The sequence below is a fragment of the Balaenoptera physalus genome (genome assembly GCF_965194825.1).
Source record: "Balaenoptera physalus genome assembly, chromosome: 2".
NCBI lineage: Eukaryota > Metazoa > Chordata > Mammalia > Artiodactyla > Balaenopteridae > Balaenoptera > Balaenoptera physalus.
The window spans coordinates 116,777,274-116,796,874 of record NC_138883.1 but is presented as its reverse complement, the minus strand read 5'-3'; the positions used below and the strand labels follow the sequence as shown (position 1 = coordinate 116,796,874).

General features: G+C 36.7%; 1 protein-coding gene across 3 annotated transcripts in view; it reads right to left on the bottom strand.

Annotated features, from left to right (window-relative positions):
- Positions 1-19,601, bottom strand: part of ARIH1 (ariadne RBR E3 ubiquitin protein ligase 1) — a 117,060-nt gene that overhangs the window by 5,465 nt on the left and 91,994 nt on the right. The window contains exons 6-12 of one of the 3 annotated variants that reach the window (XM_082443936.1): positions 15,433-15,499; positions 14,006-14,112; positions 11,784-11,826; positions 11,175-11,246; positions 8,285-8,415; positions 4,838-4,895; positions 604-864 (exon numbers count right to left, since the gene is read on the bottom strand). In XM_082443936.1, coding sequence (XP_082300062.1) covers positions 604-864; positions 4,838-4,895; positions 8,285-8,415; positions 11,175-11,246; positions 11,784-11,826; positions 14,006-14,112; positions 15,433-15,499 — 739 coding nt within the window. The remainder of the gene's footprint in view (positions 1-603; positions 865-4,837; positions 4,896-8,284; positions 8,416-11,174; positions 11,247-11,783; positions 11,827-14,005; positions 14,113-15,432; positions 15,500-19,601) is intronic. The other 2 variants (XM_082443938.1, XM_082443937.1) reach the window with 2 other exon arrangements.

Genomic DNA, 19,601 nt, shown 5'->3' with positions numbered 1-19,601 from the left:
CAGAGCCTGCACACTAAATCGCTAGCTGGCTAAACCACATCAATTTGAACGTAGTTTACAGCAAGAAATCTAAATTTCTTGTATCTTCCTAATAAACACGAAACTTTTCTTTTTTAATTTTTTAAATTTTTATTCATTTTATTTATCTTTGGCTGCGTTGGGTCTTCGTTGCTGCGCGCGGGCTTTCTCCAGTTGCGGCGAGCGGGGGCCACTCCTCGCCACGGTGCGCGGGCTCCTCATTGCAGTGGCCTCTCTGGTTGCGGAGCACGGGCTCTAGGCGCGCGGGCTTCAGCAGTTGTGGCACACAGGCTCAGTAGTTGTGGCTCGCGAGCTCTAGAGTGCAGGCTCAGTAGTTGTGGCGCACGGGCCCAGTTGCTCCGCGGCATGTGGGATCCTCCCAGACCAGGGATCAAACCCGTGTCCCCTGCACTGGCAGGCAGATTCCTATCCACTGCGCCACCAGGGAAGCCCTTAACACTAAACTTTTAATCCACATTTTTGGGCAGAGAGTAAGCTTTAAAACTCTATATATCTTATCTATGAAAGGCAAGTAGTCCTATGACACACAGGTGGGTTTTTTCCCCACTCAGTAACTATTCCTACCTCAAAGATAATGGACTGGTTATTCTTTTTGAGGTAGAAAGCGAAGACATAAGTGTACATGAGTGTGGCACGACACTGGCAGAGGACATCAACTGCTTTCTTCAGGAACTGCACCTCAATCCAGGACATGTTGTGCTGTTGCATCTCTTCCATTTTCTGCTTCACCTGAGCATATAGTTTGTGCTCAAAGCGTAGACTCTGCATGTGGTTCATATAGCGATTACAGTAGAACAGGTACCTCTGAAGGGCTGCCCTAGATCGCTGTCCCATTAAGAAAAATTAAGGTCACATAATTATAACAAATGTATTATATATACACAAAAGCTGATATCATATTTACTGATGAAACGGTATAGGAATTTAGGCTAAAATCGGGAACAAAGAGACATCTACTGCTACCTTTGTTATTTAATATTTTTTGACTGTCCTATAGCTGTACTTTCCAATACAGCAGCCACTAGTCACAGGTGGCTATTAAAGTAAAACAATCAGTTCCTCAGTGTTCAACAGCCATATATCGCAGTCAGTGCCTACCACATTAGATAGTGGTAATAAAGAATATTTCCATCATTACAGAATGTTCTACTGGATAGCTCTGTTCTGCGGTATGTAATAAGGTACATCAATATTTTAAAGTAGAAAACAAAAGAGAGGCAACCAGACGTCATATAACACCTAATATAATGCAACAGAAACTATACAGTACCACCGGTTAAGTGTTCTGTGTTCTTTCCACACCCCTCCCCAAATCGAGTCTGAATTCAATTATCTAGAATTAACCACCAGTTTCAGGAAATTCAGGGATAGAAGAACCTATTAAATAAAACCAGGGAGTTGCAATCAGCAAATCCAGAATGTGTTAAATTCTACAAGAAAAATGACTTAGTTTCCTCAACAAACAAATGGCAAGGGAAGAAAAAAAAACCCCCCAAAAAAACAAAAAAATGAAGGGACCTATAGATTAGAGGATCACATCCAACTTGTGCACCTGTATGGATCCTGATTTAAACCAACTATAAAAGAAAGTTTATGAGATAAATGGGGACATTTGAACACTGGATAGTTGATGATATTAACAAAGTACTGTTTTAAGTATATAATTATAAAATAATATATAATAAATATATATACAAAAATAATTATGGTACTACAGTTTTATGAAGAGTCTTTTAAAGTACATGAAGTATTACAAAAAAAATATATATATATATATATAAAAAATATCAGGTCTAAAATACCTTTAAATACCTTTAAAATTCAACATGAAAGAAAACCCATACCAACACTGCAAATAAGACCCATTTTTAATCAAATGTCAGAATCTGGATTGAGAAATGCAATCAGTATCCTAAAAACACTTTGGAAAAACAAACAAAACAACAACCTGACTGCTTAGAACAGGGGTAGGCAAACTCTGGCCTGTGAGTGAAATCCAGCTGCTGCCTATTTTTTGTAAACAAAGTTAACTTGGAACACTGCCATGCCCACTCTTTTAAGTCTATGGCTGAGTCAGCATTTCAAGAGCAGGGACAGAATTGAGTAATTGTAACAGAGACTATATAGTCTGCAAAGTTGAAAATATTTACTATCTGGCAACTCACAGGTCTAGTAGATAAGAAAATTCAGGGAATTCCCTGGTCGGGGAACTAAGATCCCAAAAGCCTTGAGGCCCAGCTGGCCAAAAAAAAAAAAAAAGTAATCTTGTTATCTCTAGCACCTAATATGAAAAGAAAGAAAGTCTAGTAGATAAGAAAATTCAGGGAATTCTCTGGTGGTCCAGTGATAAGGACTCTTATTGCCAGGGGCCTGGGTTCGATCCCTGGTTAGGAAACTAAGATCCTGCAAGCTGCACGGTGCAGCCAAAAAAATAAATAAAAATAAAAATTAAAAAAAGAAAGAAAAGAAAATTCAAATGTCCACCCCTGTCATAACTGTGGCATAGTATATTAAGTCAACAACTTTCTACAACACAGGTAACATCCTTCCAAGGCACTCAAAGTACCATCTATGTTCTTTCTGTATTGTGTGCCAACTTTCTAGTACTTTTTAAGAACTACAACTCCCAGAAAACACTAGGCCTGAGTATGGAAGTAGGGGAAGTGAGGAAAGAATATGCTAGATATGTGCAATGGTGTGCTCCATTCTGGGAGGTATGGCTCCCACTTAAATAAACAAACAAATACAGGCACTCATATGAAATTTTTCCCTGTACACCCACAGGATCAGAAGATTCTAGTTTAGTCCAAAAGAAATGAGCTAGAAAAATAATGCATTCTAGCATCTACAATCTACACATTAGCAGGGCTTAGAAGCTATGCCCAATAATCCACCCTCCCTGTGGACCTCAGAAAGGGATTCCTACCAGCACCCAAATGCAGACCAGGTAAGGCCAAGGATAACCCATATACTTGTTGTTGTCAGCAAATACCATATTCTGGCTAGATCTAACTAGACTACTCTTCATTCAGGATAAGTAAAAACTAAAAGCCTACCATGGTTATTAGGAAAAATGTAACGCAGCATAAGAGAAAAAGAACAGTTCTCTATGGACTCAAAAAAAATATTATCAAAATTAGAAGAAAATTTTAGGAAAATTTATGGTCTCTTCAGCAGAATTTAAGACAATTGTGACTGCTTAAAACAGAAGCAGAAAGCCATGAGGGCTAAGATTTAAAAACAAACAAACAAACCCAAAACAGAAGGAGATGCAATGACAAACTGAGCTAAATAAAAATGTAACAGTAGAATCGATTCCAAATGGGAGGTAGGAAAAGCATGACTGTCATTGTACAGTTTTGTATATAAAGATTACTTGGGGTGATGTTTCTCAAACTGTAGTCTAAGGATGCTAGACAAACTGGAGTAGGGGTGCCAAATGATCTGGTTTAAACAGACCATGGAATGTTTAAATATTAAAAATCTGATAATAACCTAAAGAAAACACAAACACTCCGGGCCATATGAATGAACTTATGAGAATCAACATTTTCAGGTCTTACATTTGTGAAATGGCTAAAATTGGCATCAAGCAAGATTACTTTAACTGCACCAGAGTTGAGAATAATAAGTGATAAAAGAATATATTAATGATAAATTCTGATCAAATCAAATTTTGATGCACTGTAGGGGTGAATGTGCAATAGGTGAGATATAGAAAACTGGTGGGAGAACAAATTATCACATGGCATTTAGTAGTATGGGTAACCCTAAATTTAAAAAACCTGGTCTGACAACAGTCTATCAACAGTAATTTAATTTCAGCAAATAACTTATATGTCAAATTAGTTTTAACTTGAGTTCCACTGGTTTTGTGGTCTTCTTGGTTTGGTTGTATAGTTGCTTAAGAGTTTACAGCTGGTTTTATGTTTAAACATAGTTAAGTCGTATTATAATAAATATAATTTAAATCAACATTGGAATTTGTGGAGGTTTTTTTTCCTCCTTTAAAAGGATCACAAATATTGTGAAAGTCTGTAATATGACTGCCTAGGTTATATAAATATATTCTTTTGTATTTATGGTAATTTAAATTATAATAAATTTTAAAGAAGCATTTAAAAAGTGAAACAATAACAAACAGGTTTTGTTTTGGATTGCATCCTGGCAAGGCAAGCCATTTAAAAAGACTTTTGGGGGACAACTGGGGAATTTCAACACAGAATGGATGAATGTAAGGAATGATTAAATTCCAGGATTCTACAATTATGACAGAATTATCAGGCTGAAAGGAAATAAAAGTGTTACGGAATCTAACCCACACCTAGGGTTTGAACCCCGTCTACTATAATAGTGGGTTATTTCCCTATCCAGGAAGAGGGAAATCTCTACCTCCTGAGACAGTTCATTCCAAATCAGCTCCCCTAAAATCATTAGAGCTTCCTGATGAACAATGAGATAATTAATTAATTAAAAGAAGTAACACTGCATATAAATTGCAGCAGTGCCATTTAACAAATACTATTCTTTAGTCTCCTTGCTGGGAAGGGAAAATCTTGATACTGACACCTGAAAGTGTGCTAGATTAATTTTTAAAAATGCAAACAAACTTATAAATAGGAGTACTCCTGATATCCATTTTGCATAAGATCCCCTCTCTAGAGGTACACAGATACCCAGTATTTACTGGAATGTCATTTCAACAAATCTTTCAGAACTGAACACTCCAGCTAAATCATTCCCTAATCAACATAAAATGCATACTCCTGTTCAACTGTTTGAAAATAAATGTACTTACCTCCTGTGCATCTCTTGCTGCCTTTGCATCATCCTCATTATAGCGGTTACAGTTGTACCTTAAAGTAAGTGAAGAGGATTCCATAAAGCCATAAATCAATGAAAAGGGAACAAATCACAGAATTTTAGCCTGGATTTAGAGATTACCTAGAACCAATACTCTCTTTTACACAGATAAACTGAGGTGCAAAAAAACAAACACCCCTAGTGTTTGAATCCTTTCCATAATAGTGTGTCAGTTCTCTACTAGTAATAGGCAGTTAGTTCTCCACCTCCTGAGGCAGTCCATTCAAATCAGCTTACCGATTATCATCAGAAAACACTGCTCTTCTAGAACTTCCACTTACCAACAGTAGTTTGAACTTCTAATTCAATTTTTGAAGAAAGAGATCACCTCATCTCCTAGGTTGTCTGTTATTTAGCCAAATATTCCCAGTTTTTCCAGAATTACTCACCTTCTTATCTTCACTTGTATACACCAAAGAAAACCAATAGCTGACTGCTATGTGCTTTATATGCTATTACAGTTTACAAGAATCACTGAATCTTCCTAGAGAGGTCAGCTCAGAGTGGAGATGTATAAAACTGGCACTTCCCTTGTTCCTCTGTTTTCTTTTATGGGAACCTACATTACAGGAGCAGCTGACGTTTACTGAGTGTTAACTACATACCATCCACTTACTAAGGACTTCAACTGTACTATCACATTTAATCCCCTCAAGCACCTTATGAAATATTATCCTCATTGAGCAGATGAAGAGAAGATAAGCAACATATTTAAGGTCAAAAAACAGAGCTTCAGAGATGGAAATTAAACTTATGCCCATCTGCCAACTGAGGCCCATGCTCTTAACTAGTGAGTTCATGTCTTCAGAGTCTTTTAACAGTAATCTTCTTAGAAGAATTTTGAATTTAATGTAAATCTTGTTAAACTGGATTCATTATTCCAGCTTGCCAAGTCCTTCAGGATTATAATGGTTTATATATTCAATATCCCTCTTTGATGTTACCCCAAAATGAATACAAGATTCTTATACTAGTTCAAGAAAATCATCAGTACAACTGACCAGAAAAGCAGTATATAGTTGATGTGAATAAAAAAGATAAGGACAAAGCCTTTCAGCAAACCTTTAAAGCATTTCACTAGAAGACACAAACCTATTATCTGTACTCCAAGAAATGGTCATTCAGTTAATCCCAAACCTCCCTGTCTGTATTCACAGCCTAGGCCACAAACCTCTCAGTCCACAGTGAAATACCTTGCTGAAATCTACCAAACATTCCTATATCCATCAACCTAATAATACCATTTGATTCTGGAATTTCACATAAGAGAAAAACTAAGTTATATGGTTCATATGCAGCTTGTGGAATCAGAAATTTTGGATATTTGGGATTACGTTCTGTCTGCTCCCAATCTCTGGTACCTTTCCATTTTCCGTAAGTACTCAGAAATAACCAACAATGGCTTACTGATCTCATCTTGAAGTTTTTAAAGTAACCCAGACTACAAATCACCTGAGTCAGGAGACTTACTAATCTTCCCCCAGGCTGGGTTATAATCCTCTTTTACCAATAATTACTCTACTCAAGTTAGCCCAAAGACTGCCTCTTCTTGCCCTCTACTGGTCAACTATTAACACCTCTTCTTTCTATCTGACACATCCTTTTATACTTTCCTTTTGATATTTTTCGATAACTTTTAAGCCTCAACTCATTCTGGGCTTTAATCTGCCAAAAGAATTTTAAGGCCAAGAAAGAAAGCAGGGCCCATCTATACTTCTAACTCAGATGACTGATAGTGCTACTTGGAATGCTTTTTTGAAGATTTCTGAGGCATTTTCAGATTTAAACAAGAAAGCACAGCATGATTTATCTGCAATGTTAAAGACACAGGCAACATTTCTGACACCCCTGGTCCAGGCCATTCTTCATTCTTCTGTATCCATCATTTGTTTTGTACCCTTTCCATTTTTCAATACAGCTCATTGAAAATTTGAGTTGTGATCAGAGATTTCCTTACACACACACAAAGTCTCTTTAATATCTCTTCTTTCCTATTCCCTCTCCCCTTCACTAGGCTTGTTTAAATACATTCGAGTGAATTTAGTTTCCAGGAACACTCTAATCCTCCAGGTTTGACTTCCTAAAACCTAGAGTACCTATACCCCAAATACCTTTCCTTGGCTCTAACAGTGGTAAAATCACTTTCTTTCCTTCTATCTAAGCAATTAGTTTTTACCTGGTTCAGAATTAATGTCAGACAAATAATCCCTCTTACTATTCCTCTAATTAATGAATCTAAAAGGAAAGACTTGCCACTGTCTTAAGTTCAAATCCTCTCCTCACCTTGTCTTGAACTTGCAATTTCCTCCCCTCCCACCCACGCTCTACAAAGAAGTCACAATGTCCAGATAACGTATGTAAAGCACGTAATACAGAACCTTCTCATCTGAACTACAGATCTAATCTTGTCACTCCCAGTTAAAATCCTTCTGATAATGTCCAAACTACTTTAGGTCCCAGCCTACTTTCTCTTTTCCTATTCCCCACAATTTGAGCAGCCACACACTCAACACCAAAAGGAGACAGGCAAGTAACACAAATGAGTGAAACAGGCAATTTGCATACTATAACACCCAGAAATATTTCCACTTTTACCAGGAGATGTGCTAGCTCCCATTTTTCTCATTTTGAAAAAAATGCATCAAGGCATCCTCAATCTAACTTGCATTTTTCCCAAATTGATAAGAAATGTACTTGGAACAAAGGTATGTATTGCTACCAAATGTGACTAGTGCCATCATGATATATGAAAATGCCAATAAGCTTCGGTCTTGGGGAAACAAACTGCAAAGTAAAGGCTCCATCTAAAGGGCTACTAATCAATTCCAGGTGATTTCTGCCAAACAGAAATGCAGGCCTGTTCCTATGTTTCAAAGAGAGGCTAAAAATCTGGATTGCATTGGGCAATTTTTCCAATTTTTAAAGTTGGAACAAATTTTTTGTCTAATGGCGGTACAGGGTAACTAAAACACAACTGTGGAAGGGGTTTTGCCAAGTCTCTGAGTTTTCAACTATTATCTAGAAAGACATATTAGACAATGCAACTCTTTTCTGGATAAGTCATGTACTTTCACATCATTCTACCATTGTTCATGCGGCTCTTTTTGCCCTGAATGTTATTCCTACCACTTTTTAAACAAATGAACCCTTAGTCCTCCTTGAAGTTCAACTCAACTGTTACATGATCTGTGAGATAAGCCTAATTAATCCCTCTCTCTGGATATCTTGCATATACTTTTAACAATGATCACACACTGTATTCATTTATCTAGCTCCCAAGTTAGATGGTGATTTCCATGAGGTAGAAACCTTATTCATAATATGTGGCAGATACATCACATACTTATGTGAACATGTTCTTCCCTTCATTTCCCCAACCTACCAGGCAGATCCATGTGGTTCCCAAGGGCCAAGACACACCCAGCAAAACTCTGCTTTACAGTTCTGGTTACGACAGACCATGTGATTACAACCGCCATCCTTCTCAATTGTGACATGGCATTTGGGACATTCCTATGAAGAGAAACTATAAAGTTGGTGTCAATGCTACACTGAGGAGAAGCCAGTTTTAGATTTGGTTTATTTTTAAATACCACAGTTATTGTGATTAATACATGTAAAGCACTCAGTGTCAAACAATAAATACCACTGAAAACGAGTTGTTATTATTACTGGCTATTAAGATGTATAACAACTTAAGGATTTGTTTTAGTGGGGCTGGGAGACAAAAACATTTTAAGTACTTTTAACCAAACACATAGTAATAATAGTTTTATGGGAGGTTAAACATTTTTTTCATGTAAATATATTCTTCTAGTGTCATCTAGAAATAATCATTGAGTACTTCCTGTATCCCATACACTGTTCTCAGTGTTTTATATGCATTAACTCATAATCTTTATAGTGGCCCTACTCTTATTTCCATTTGTCAGATGAATAAACTAAGAAAATTTTAAAGAAATTAGTCCAAGGTCACACAGGTAGCAAATGGTAGAGTCAGGATACAAACCCAAGCAATTTGGCCTCAGGAATCAGGCAAGCAAGATGGGTAAATTCTTTTTGTGGCTACTGAATTTCCCAACTTTCTTGTGGTCCATTTACAATTGTGCTACAGAGATCACTTTTCTTTTTTCCAAGACCGTATCATTTTCTCGGTTGCTAATGAGCCAAAGTTATTACCCTGCAGGCATGTTTTTTTTTTTCTCTTGAAAAATCTAGAAAATTAAACTTACTCATTATTTTTAATAAGAAAACCATAAGATGTAAAGCTTGGATTTTGTTGTACATTTTTGTATCTGACATCTGTTACTCCCATAACGGGGGGAGAGGATCACCCATTATATTACTTGCAATTCAGCTATTGTGAACAGACTGGGGTTTGATAATATCTTTTCATACTGTTCTTGGCTGCCCATAAACTATAGTAATTCAATAGGTCAATACAGCAATATTTAATTATACATTTTCAATCAAATTTTTGAAGTCACTCACATAAAAAAAAATACTACATTTTCCCAAAGAAGCAAATTCCAGGCCTAATATATCTGTTTCATTCTATATTTCTTAGCTATAATTAACTAATTAGTATTAATTTCTTAATATACCAACAATCTGCAAATCCTTTAAAAAAGCTAATAACAAAAATAAGCTTCTGAAATGTCTCAGAAGAAAAACTCCTCAGTTTCATCTCAAAACTGCCAAGTAGATAAATCTGTTATTACAAATTGCCATTCTTGCTTAATAATCTACCTTCTAAACAAACTCAAAACATATTCAAGCCTATACTCCCTATTTTAAACATCTTGGGGATTCAGAGTATTTGGGGATTTTTCTAGATACAGAAAGAGGGCTCCAGTTTAATCAAACTACTTAGGGAAAATATAACTGCCCTATTCTAAATACTGGTTTGAAAGCAGATTCTGGGATTTTAATGAACATTTCTGGTGGGGAAATCTTCAGTTTTTGAAAAAGAATGCTTGGCTACCAGGAAAGTTTTAAAAAATAACAAAAGCAACCACTTCCTGACATTATAGTTAGGTTTTTTTGAGTGCCATAAGGTATGTTTATCATGATCGTTTTAGACAGCACAGAAATATCAACTTCAAAACTACATTCTTCAAAGATGTGGGCATTTGTTTCATGCGACAGGACTCACTGTTTTACTGCTAATGCTTTCTGGGAGATAGAAATGTATACATATATTTTAATCTTTTTGGGTAGAGCAGGGTACTAATGGTATAAAATCATGTGCTGCCCTCCATCATTTAAGCACTCATTCTTATCACTATCCTGAGACTGAGTGACGGAAGAGTGCAAAGCTGTAACTAACTCTGGTCAGACAACTCAATATTCTTTAAAACATCATCTTCATATGTGAAAGACAATAATAAAAATGAATAGCCCATGAATAACCTTATTATCCATCACCCAAGTCACTTCCTATGCGAATAGGATGTAAGATTGAATGTTTACACAATTTTCTACTTAGAAATTAGCTGGGTACACAGTTCAGATTCAAATGCTTACTTATTACTTAGTGATAGAAAAGAAGGGTGCTCAAGATTATCTGCATTTGTAAGACATTCATCTAGGGTTAAAGAAGTGGTTCATGGCATAAAGATACTGAATTTTGAAACTAGTATCATGACCAATGTTATTCAAAAAATAAAAACCAAAAAACCAAGGATACTCATATTACCCCAAAGCTTCTATTTCTCAGGATTCAAGTCTCTTACTAAATCATATTTTGGAAGTTTAACATGTTAAAAATGTTAAACTTGTTAAGCCCAATTCAGTTACATAATAATAAGTTACTCGGTTATTCTGACTGAACACTGCCCTAAAGAATGACTCCTTAGAAGTTAAACCCTGGGGATTTTAAAAGGCAGAAATATAGCCTAGTTAAAAAAAAAAGCTAGGTGGAAAAAACTCTATAATACATTTGTATACTAAAAGGCAGCCAAGAACAGTATGAAAAGATATTATCAAACCCCAGGGTAGAAAAATTATCAACTACTGCTTTTCTGATAGAAGAAAACTTCTACAGCAGAGTACCGTGCATATTGCACTATAGTAATCAATAAAATAAACTCAAACAGTAAAACAAAGGCAAATTATTAATAGGCAATAATTCTGAAAATAAAAAGTAAACCTTAATCAAGAAAAAGGTAAAACTAGGCCCTTTATTAGGTAAACTTACTACTTTTGCTAATGCTGATACACCTATCCTTATCAGTTTCAATACCAAGAGTTTACTGAAGGAAAATACCAACCTTTGTGTTGGCTGCAATCCAATTAGAGGTTTCACTGTCATCATCACACTTTTTAATCCACTTCTTCAACCACTGTTTGAAAACAGGAACCCTTTTCAGTACAACAGAAGACTCAAGGATAGCAAATTACATCAACACTTAAATACAGTCAAGCTTAAATGTAAAAACCAAAGGGTAAGATTATCACTGGGTTTACTACCTTTTAAACCAAGAAATCCTGTGATTCTCATATCCAGTCCAGGTACACAAAAATCAACCAAAGGAGGACTTTCTCTGGCTGAAGCTAAGTGGGGAACCTAGAGCTCAAGGAGAGGCTCAGCTGCAAGGTGTGTCATTCCCCTCAGCTAATTACAAAGCCTTCCAAGGGAGGTGCCTTAACCCTCAATATCTTTTTTTTTTCCATTATCTTGATAATAATCAGGAGATGATTTTATTCCTAAGGAATGTTCCCTGAATACTTGCAAAGATCACCTGAAATAAAAAGGGTAAAATACTATCTTCCATTTACTAATGAATAAATAACAAACTTGTGGGCTGTGGCTTTCAGTCATCAAGTCTTACAAGTACTCTACTACCTTATTTAAAAATGAAAATGCCAGGCAAACTCACCTTACATTTAACAGGGTCATGCCAATTTTCTCCACAGTTAAAGCTGTTAAGTGACACAAGAGTTAAAAGAATTAAGTCCTACCTACTGTAAGTAAAGTAAACAAACAAACAACTTCATGCTTTACAGTTCCTCAATACTTTCACCAGTTTCTAGTGACTGCAAAATACAAGGACAGGAACCATGTCTATTTTATTCTACAGTAAATTATTTAGCATTTAGTATTGGGACCAACACATATTTGGGTGTGTGTGTGTGAAATGAGGAATGACTTGTAAGCATGAAGACATGCTATGATGACAATTTCATAATAGATGACTATTTAAATAGCTACCAAACTGTTAAGACAATAAAATCAGTTTAGTTAGATTTGTATTTTTCTGATAGTTTTTAATATGTATAATTCCTTGTTGTGACCATTATCTAACTGAAACCAAAATGAAATCATGTTCAATAATTTGAACTTAAATTTCAACCAATGCTTCATAGGCATATATTAAATATTTTATTTAACACTCCAAATGAAGAGTTAAAGAATGACTTTGTAGGGTAATTCTATACTTTAGTACTAATGCACAGTAAGCAATATGTGGGAAGCAAACAAGTCACATCTCTGCATGATCCAAACAAATGAACCTCAGCCAGTAGAGATAAATTGTACCAAACAAGGTATAAAGCAAAAGACTATGTCTACATATTCTCTAAGACTATATTAATTGCTAATCCCTTTCTGTTTTCTAGGCACATGGTACATACATTTGTTTAAAAAGTATAAATTAAGAATAAACACAAATGCTTGTGAAAAAGTAACCATGGTATGGCTGATTAATCAGCTAATCAAGTAATTTGGGAATGCCAAAAATCCCTTGCAAATTAGAAGAATAAAGTGCTACATCAGTTTAAATGAAGTCAGGATAACGGTTACTTCTGGAGATGAACATGGGGAATGGAATGGAGAAGGGAACATCAAGAAGCTTCAAATGTATCTGTCATGTTTTATTTATTGACAAAAACAAACAAAATACTGATTCTGATTAAGCTGGGTTTTAACTATGTAAGTACTCGTTGTTATTCTCTATACTTAAGTCTGTATTTGAAATATTTCATACTAAAAGTATATTTGAAAGTAGGTAAGGAATCAGACTCTACCCTCTGTCTACAGGGTAAACTCTGAAACAATAATGAATATTTAATCTTTACCAAAATAGCAATGTATTTCACATAAATTTAATCTCTATGAGTTTACCTACTCTTTTTGGAAATATTTAGTATTAATGATATATAAGTCTAATTCTATAGATGTTTGGAGAAAAAGAAGAATGATACGGAATGCCAATAAAATGTTTATTTGTTAGTTACAGAGCCCCCTGGCTTGACTGGCTTCTCATTCCTAAAAGATCCATAAGGGAATGGAAGATCATCTTAACTCTCTAATACGTGATATTGGAAATTCCCTGCTAAATTGAACCTAAAATTCAAAGGCTAAAGAGTATGCTACAGCACTCCCAGGAATCCAGGTTACCAAGAAAGCTGTGGCCAGGGGCCCCATAGAACAACTCTTAGTTAAAGAAAGCACATCTATCAACTAAGTTTTATCTTTCCAAATTTATCTGCATATTTTTAGGAGTAAGATTAAACTTGTCAGAATAAAGGAAATTAAAAACAAAACAAAACACCTAACTGTGTATTTTATTTCCTAAGAGAGAACCTGAAAACAGATCAAGAGCCATAAGGGAACCAAACATAATTTGACTAAATAAGCAGTCAATCAGAAATGAGAAGAACTTTTTAAATTTACAATAAATAATGTAATAATAAATATAAAACGGATAAACTTGAAAAAAAAAAGAAATGAGAAGAACTGAGTTTTTGTCCCAGATCTTTAAATTTGCTGCCATATACGTTCCAGTGGAGCACACAGAGAATGTGATTACCGCTGCATTTTTTTTCCCATAAGAAAATAAATCCAGAAGTTAGAGAAACAAAGAAAGAGGAAAAACTATCTTAAGATGTGACTTTTTAATCTAATTTTTATTTAAAAGAAATACAAACTATTTAAAGTCAACATCACCCACCTACCTCAGATAAAGAATATTTTCTACTATTTTTTTTCTTTTTCTTTTTTAAAAATTGGGGTATAGTTGCTTTTTTTCTACTATTTTACTAATAAAAATAAATAGAAAAGCTATGTGCACTACTCCAATTTAGGAAATCACTTGCTTACCAAAACTGGCGCCCACATTTGCAGCGAACAGGTTTAGCATCAGGATATTGGACTTTAACAACATGGTGGCAATCTGGGGCAGGACACCACTTTAACAGTCGATTGCACTGAAATACAAGTTGGAACATAAAAAATGACAGCAAATTAAATCATGATGCAAGATTTTCCAGTACACCATGCAATTATTTATACTACTTCCTCACTATCACAAATTGGGGATGGTGTCACTGACACATAAAAACCTGCCAGCAATACTTAGTCTCCTACAGCAATGCTTTTGGATGTACTGTTCTTCTAAGATTATAGATCCCTTGAAGACCTGGTATTATAAAATATATAACCTATCTCTTGTTCTATCTTCAAAATCCCACTGAGAACTTTAAAATAAATGATCACCATTATGTGATCATTAACAAGCATCAATTTGTCTATGGTTCTATTTCAGGGCAATTTTAAAAGATACAAGAAAACAAGATACGCTTCTACTTAGGGAAGGCGTTTACATGCTATACAATAGTATGAAACAAGCTGAGGGATACACATGGAATTTCTCTCTTTGACCACAGAAAGCTCTTCTAAGAACAAAAGCCAGTGCCTAAACCACAGCAAAGATTCCATTTTAGTTCATCAAAAGAAATATAACTTTTGAAGTATTTTTATTATGAGACAAAACATGGCTCAAGGAACACTCCATCAGAACTCAAGTTTATTGACCATTTCAAAAAATATACTATTCCTAAAAAATGCTATTTTCTAGAAGATCTGACCTTCAGTTTAATCTCTAATAAAAATTAAAATTACATTCTAGAACTGAAATACCAAGTTACACTGGTGCTCTTGTACAGGGGCTGGCAAACTTCTTTCACTTAGAGCCAGAAAGTAGAGATGTTTGGCTCCGTGGGCCATATGGCCTCTTTAGCAACGGCTCAACTCTACCACTGCAGCACAAAAGCAGTCACAGAATAAAACTGCATGTTCAAATAAATCTTTATTTACAAAAACAGGCAGGCCACAGTTTGCCAACTTCTGTTAAGACATATTTGATAAAAACAAACAAAAAATCACTACATAATTCTTTTTAAACGAAGTTTACTGGTAATGGAAGGTAAAACAAGCAGAGATATAGCAGGGTTAGAGTGCCCAACATGATTAAACATGACATCACTAATAATCAGCTAAAATTCTCTGCTAGGGATAAAGGAAGACTATAAAATTATTTTATTCTCAAAGCTCAAGATCGATGAAAAGACATCTACTTATTGGTTTATCACATTCCTTTGAGAATAAAGGTATTTTGGTATGCTTCATAAATGAAGACAAAAATTGAAGTTACTGTAAAGGTGTTTCTTATATAAGACAAACTGATATTTCTATTAATAAACAGAATTCCTTTTATTTAAAGAAGGAAAACTTATGCGATCACTTACCTCTACAAAGCTATTTGTTATTAAATGCTGATACTTTAATTTAACTTTTGAATCTGTGATCAGGCGCCTGAAAGCGAGAATAAAAGTTTATTAGGAAGTTTTCAGCTAAGAATATTTTCCTCATTTATAAAATAAAATCTCAATGCTCAGTGCTATGAAAACTGCCTTAAATTGAAAATACTAAAATACGCATAAACTGTCAACAAATAGAACTGTAGGAATCAAAACAATAATTTCAAAGTTTCTATAGTTTTATTTTGGTAGACATTTCCCCATTTCTTATACCCTAAATATTCTATTTTTACCCAGTTTGTATTGTAGTCTAATGACTTACCAATATTGTCAAATTTAGGCCCCTTTTAGAGTTTTCTGACTCTGATATCTTGCCTTAAGACAGCAATTCTCAGCCACCTTTTCTAAGATCCCCTCCCAAAAATCTGTGTGTGAAATAAGGGATGTTGGTAGGAATGTTCAGAAATGGATCCAGGTTTTGCTAGATATAATTTTGATAGCCTCCTTCTTCTGAAATCTTTTGGTAATTTATCAGAAATGCCTACTGACTGCAACCTGGCTTCCTTTATCCACCTAGAACACCTTAATTCACAAGAATTTCTTGAATTCACAGGAACCCATGAAAGTGAAGAACCCTGAAGCTTAAGTTCCATTAATTTTAATAGTAAACATTCCTGTGAGTATTATAAGAAAATGGTGTTAAAGCAGAAAAAGAGTAACTCACAAAGCCAGCAAGAAAGATATCAAAAATGCACAGTCCAGAGAGAGACCTTCAAGATGGCGGAGGAGTAAGACATAGACATCACCTTCCTCCCCACAAATACATCAGAAATACATCTACATGTGGAACAACTCCTATAGAACACCTACTGAACGCTGGCAGAAGACCTCAGATTTCCCAAAAGGCAAGAAACTCCACGTACCTGGGTAGGGAAAAAGAAAAAGAAAAAACAGAGACAAAAGAATAGGGACGGGACCTACACCAGTGGGAGGGAACTGTGAAGGAGGAAAAGTTTCTACACACTACGAAGCCCCTTCACTGGCAGAGACGGGGGGTGGCGGAGGGGGGAAGCTTCGGAGCCACGGAGGAGAGCACAGCCACAGGGGTGCAGAGGGCAAAGCGGAGAGATTCCCGCACAGGGGATTGGTGCCGACCAGCACACACCAGCCTGAGAGGCTTGTCTGCTCACCCGCCGGGGTGGGCGGGGGCTGGGAGCTGAGGCTCCAGCTTCTTCAGAGGTCAGACCCCAGGGAGAGTACTGGGGTTGGCTGCTTGAACACAGCCTGAAGGGGGCTAGTGCACCACAGCTAGCCGGGAGGGAGTCCGGGAAAAAGTCTGGAACTGCCTAAGAGGCAAGAGACCATTGTTTCGGGGTGCGCGAGGAGAGGGGATTCAGAGCACCGCCTAGACGAGCTCCAGAGATGGGCATGAGCCATGGCTATCAGCGCGGACACCAGAGACGGGCATGAGACGTTAAGGCTGCTGCTACAGCTACCAAAAAGCCTGCGTGCAAGCACAGGTCACTATCCACACCTCCCCTCCTGGGAGCCTGTGCAGGCCACCACTGCCAGGGTCCCGTGAACCAGGGACAACTTCCCCAGGAGAACGCACGGCGCGCCTCAGGCTGGTGCAACATCACGCTGGCTGCTGGGCAGCAGGCTCACCCCGCATCCGTACCCTTCCCTCCCCCCAGTCTGAGTGAGCCAGAGCCCCCGAATCAGCGGCTCCTTTAACCCCGTCCTGTCTGAGCGAAGAACAGACGCCCGCAGGTGACCTAAACGCAGAGGCGGGTCCAAATCCAAAGCTGAACCCCGGGAGCTGTGCGAACAAAGAAGAGAAAGGGAAATTTCTCCCAGCAACCTCAGGAGCAGCGGATTAAATCCCCGCAATCAACTTGATGTACCCTGCATCTGTGGAATACCTGAATAGACAATGAATCATCCCAAAATTGAGGTGGTAGAATTTGGGAGCAACTGTAGACTTGGGGTTTGCTTTCTACATCTAATTTGTTTTTGGTTTTATGTTTATCTAAGTGTTTAGAGTTTATTATCATTGGTAGATTTGTTTATTCATTTGGTTGCTCTCTTCTTTTTTTTTTTTTTTTTTTTACTTTTTCTCTTTTTGTGAGTGTGTATGTGTATGCTTCTTTGTGTGATTTTGTCTGTATGGCTTTGCTTTTACCATTTGTCCTAGGGTTCTGTCTGTCCTTTTTGTTGTTGTTGTTGTTTTTCTAAGTATACTTTTTAGCGCTGGTTATCATTGGTGGATTTGTTTTTTGGTTTGGTTGCTCTCTACTTTCTTTTTTTTTTTTATTCTTTCTTTAAACTACTTTTTAATTTTTTAATTTTTAATAATTTATTTTTTATTTTAATAACATTAATTTACTTTATTTTTTTCTTTCTTTCTTTTTTTCTCCCTTTTCTTCTGAGCTGTGTGCCTAACAGGGTCTTGGTGCTCCGGTGGATGTCAGGCCTCTGCCTCTGAGGTGGGAGAGCTGAGTTCAGGACATTGGTCCACCAGAGGCCTCCCGGCTCCACATAATATCAAATGGCGAAAGCTCTCCCAGAGATCTGCATCTCAACGCTAAGACACAGCTCCACTCAACGACCAGCAAGCTACAGTGCTGGACACCCCATGCCAAACAACTAGCAAGACAGGAACACAACCCCACCCATTAGCACAGGGGCTGCCTAAAATCATAATAAGGTCACAGACACCCCAAAACACACCACTGGACGTGGTCATGCCCACCAGAAAGATAAGATCCAGCTTCATCCACCAGAACACAGGCACCAGTCCTCTCCACCAGGAAGCCTACACAACCCACTGAACCAACCTTAGCCACTGGGGGAAGACACCAAAAAAAAAACGGGAACTACGAAGATGCAGCCTGCGAAACGGAGATCCCAAACACAGTAAGTTAAGCAAAATGAGAAGACAGAGAAACACACAGCAGATGAAGGAGCAAGGTAAAAACCCACCAGACCAAACAAATGAAGAGGAAATATGCAGTCTAGCTGAAAAAGAATTCAGAGTAATGATAGTAAAGATGATCCAAAATCTTGGAAAGAGAATGGGGAAAATACAAGAAATGTTTAACAAGGACCTAGAAGAACTAAAGAGCAAACAATGATGAACAACACAAATACATTAAATTAAAAATTCTCTAGAAGGAATCAAAAGCAGAAGAACTGAGGAAGAAGAACGGATAAGTGACCTGGAAGATAAAATGGTGGAAATAACTACCACAGAGCAGAATAAAGAAGAAAGAACGAAAAGAACTGACGACAGTCTCAGAGACCTCTGGGACAACATTAAACGCACCAACATTCGAATTATAGGGGTCCCAGAAGAAGAAGAGAAAAAGAAAGGGACTGAGAAAATATTTGAAGAGATTATACTTCAAAACTTCCCTAATATGGGAAAGGAAATAGTCAATCAAGTCCAGGAAGCGCAGAGTCCCGTACAGGATAAATCCAAAGAGAAACATGCCAAGACACATATTAATCAAACTATCAAAAATTAAATACAAAGAAAAAATATTAAAAGCAGCAAAGCAAAAACAACAAAAAACATACAAGGGAATCCCCATAAGGTTAACAGCTAATCTTTCAGCAGAAACTCTGCAAGCCAGAAGAGAGTGGCAGGACATATTTAAAGTGATGAAAGGGAAAAACCTACAACCAAGATTACTTTACCCAGCAAGGATCTCATTCAGATTCGACGGAAAAACTAAAACCTTTACAGACAAGCTAAAGCTAAGAGAATTCAGCACCACTAAAGCAGCTTTACAACAAATGCTAAAGGAACTTCTCTAGGCAGGAAACACAAGAGAAGGAAAAGACCTACAATAACAAACCCAAAACAATTAAGAAACTGGTAATAGGAACATACATATCGATAACTACCTTGAATGTAAATGGATTAAATGCTCCAACCAAAAGACACAGACTGGCTGAATGGATACAAAAACAAGACCCGTATATATGCTGTTTACAAGAAACCCACTTCAGACCTAGGGATATATACAGACTGAAAGGGAGGGGATGGAAAAACATATTCCATGCAAATGGAAATCAAAAGAAAGCTAGAGTAGCAATTCTCATATCAGACAAAATAGACTTTAAAATAAAGACTATTACAAGACACAAAGAAG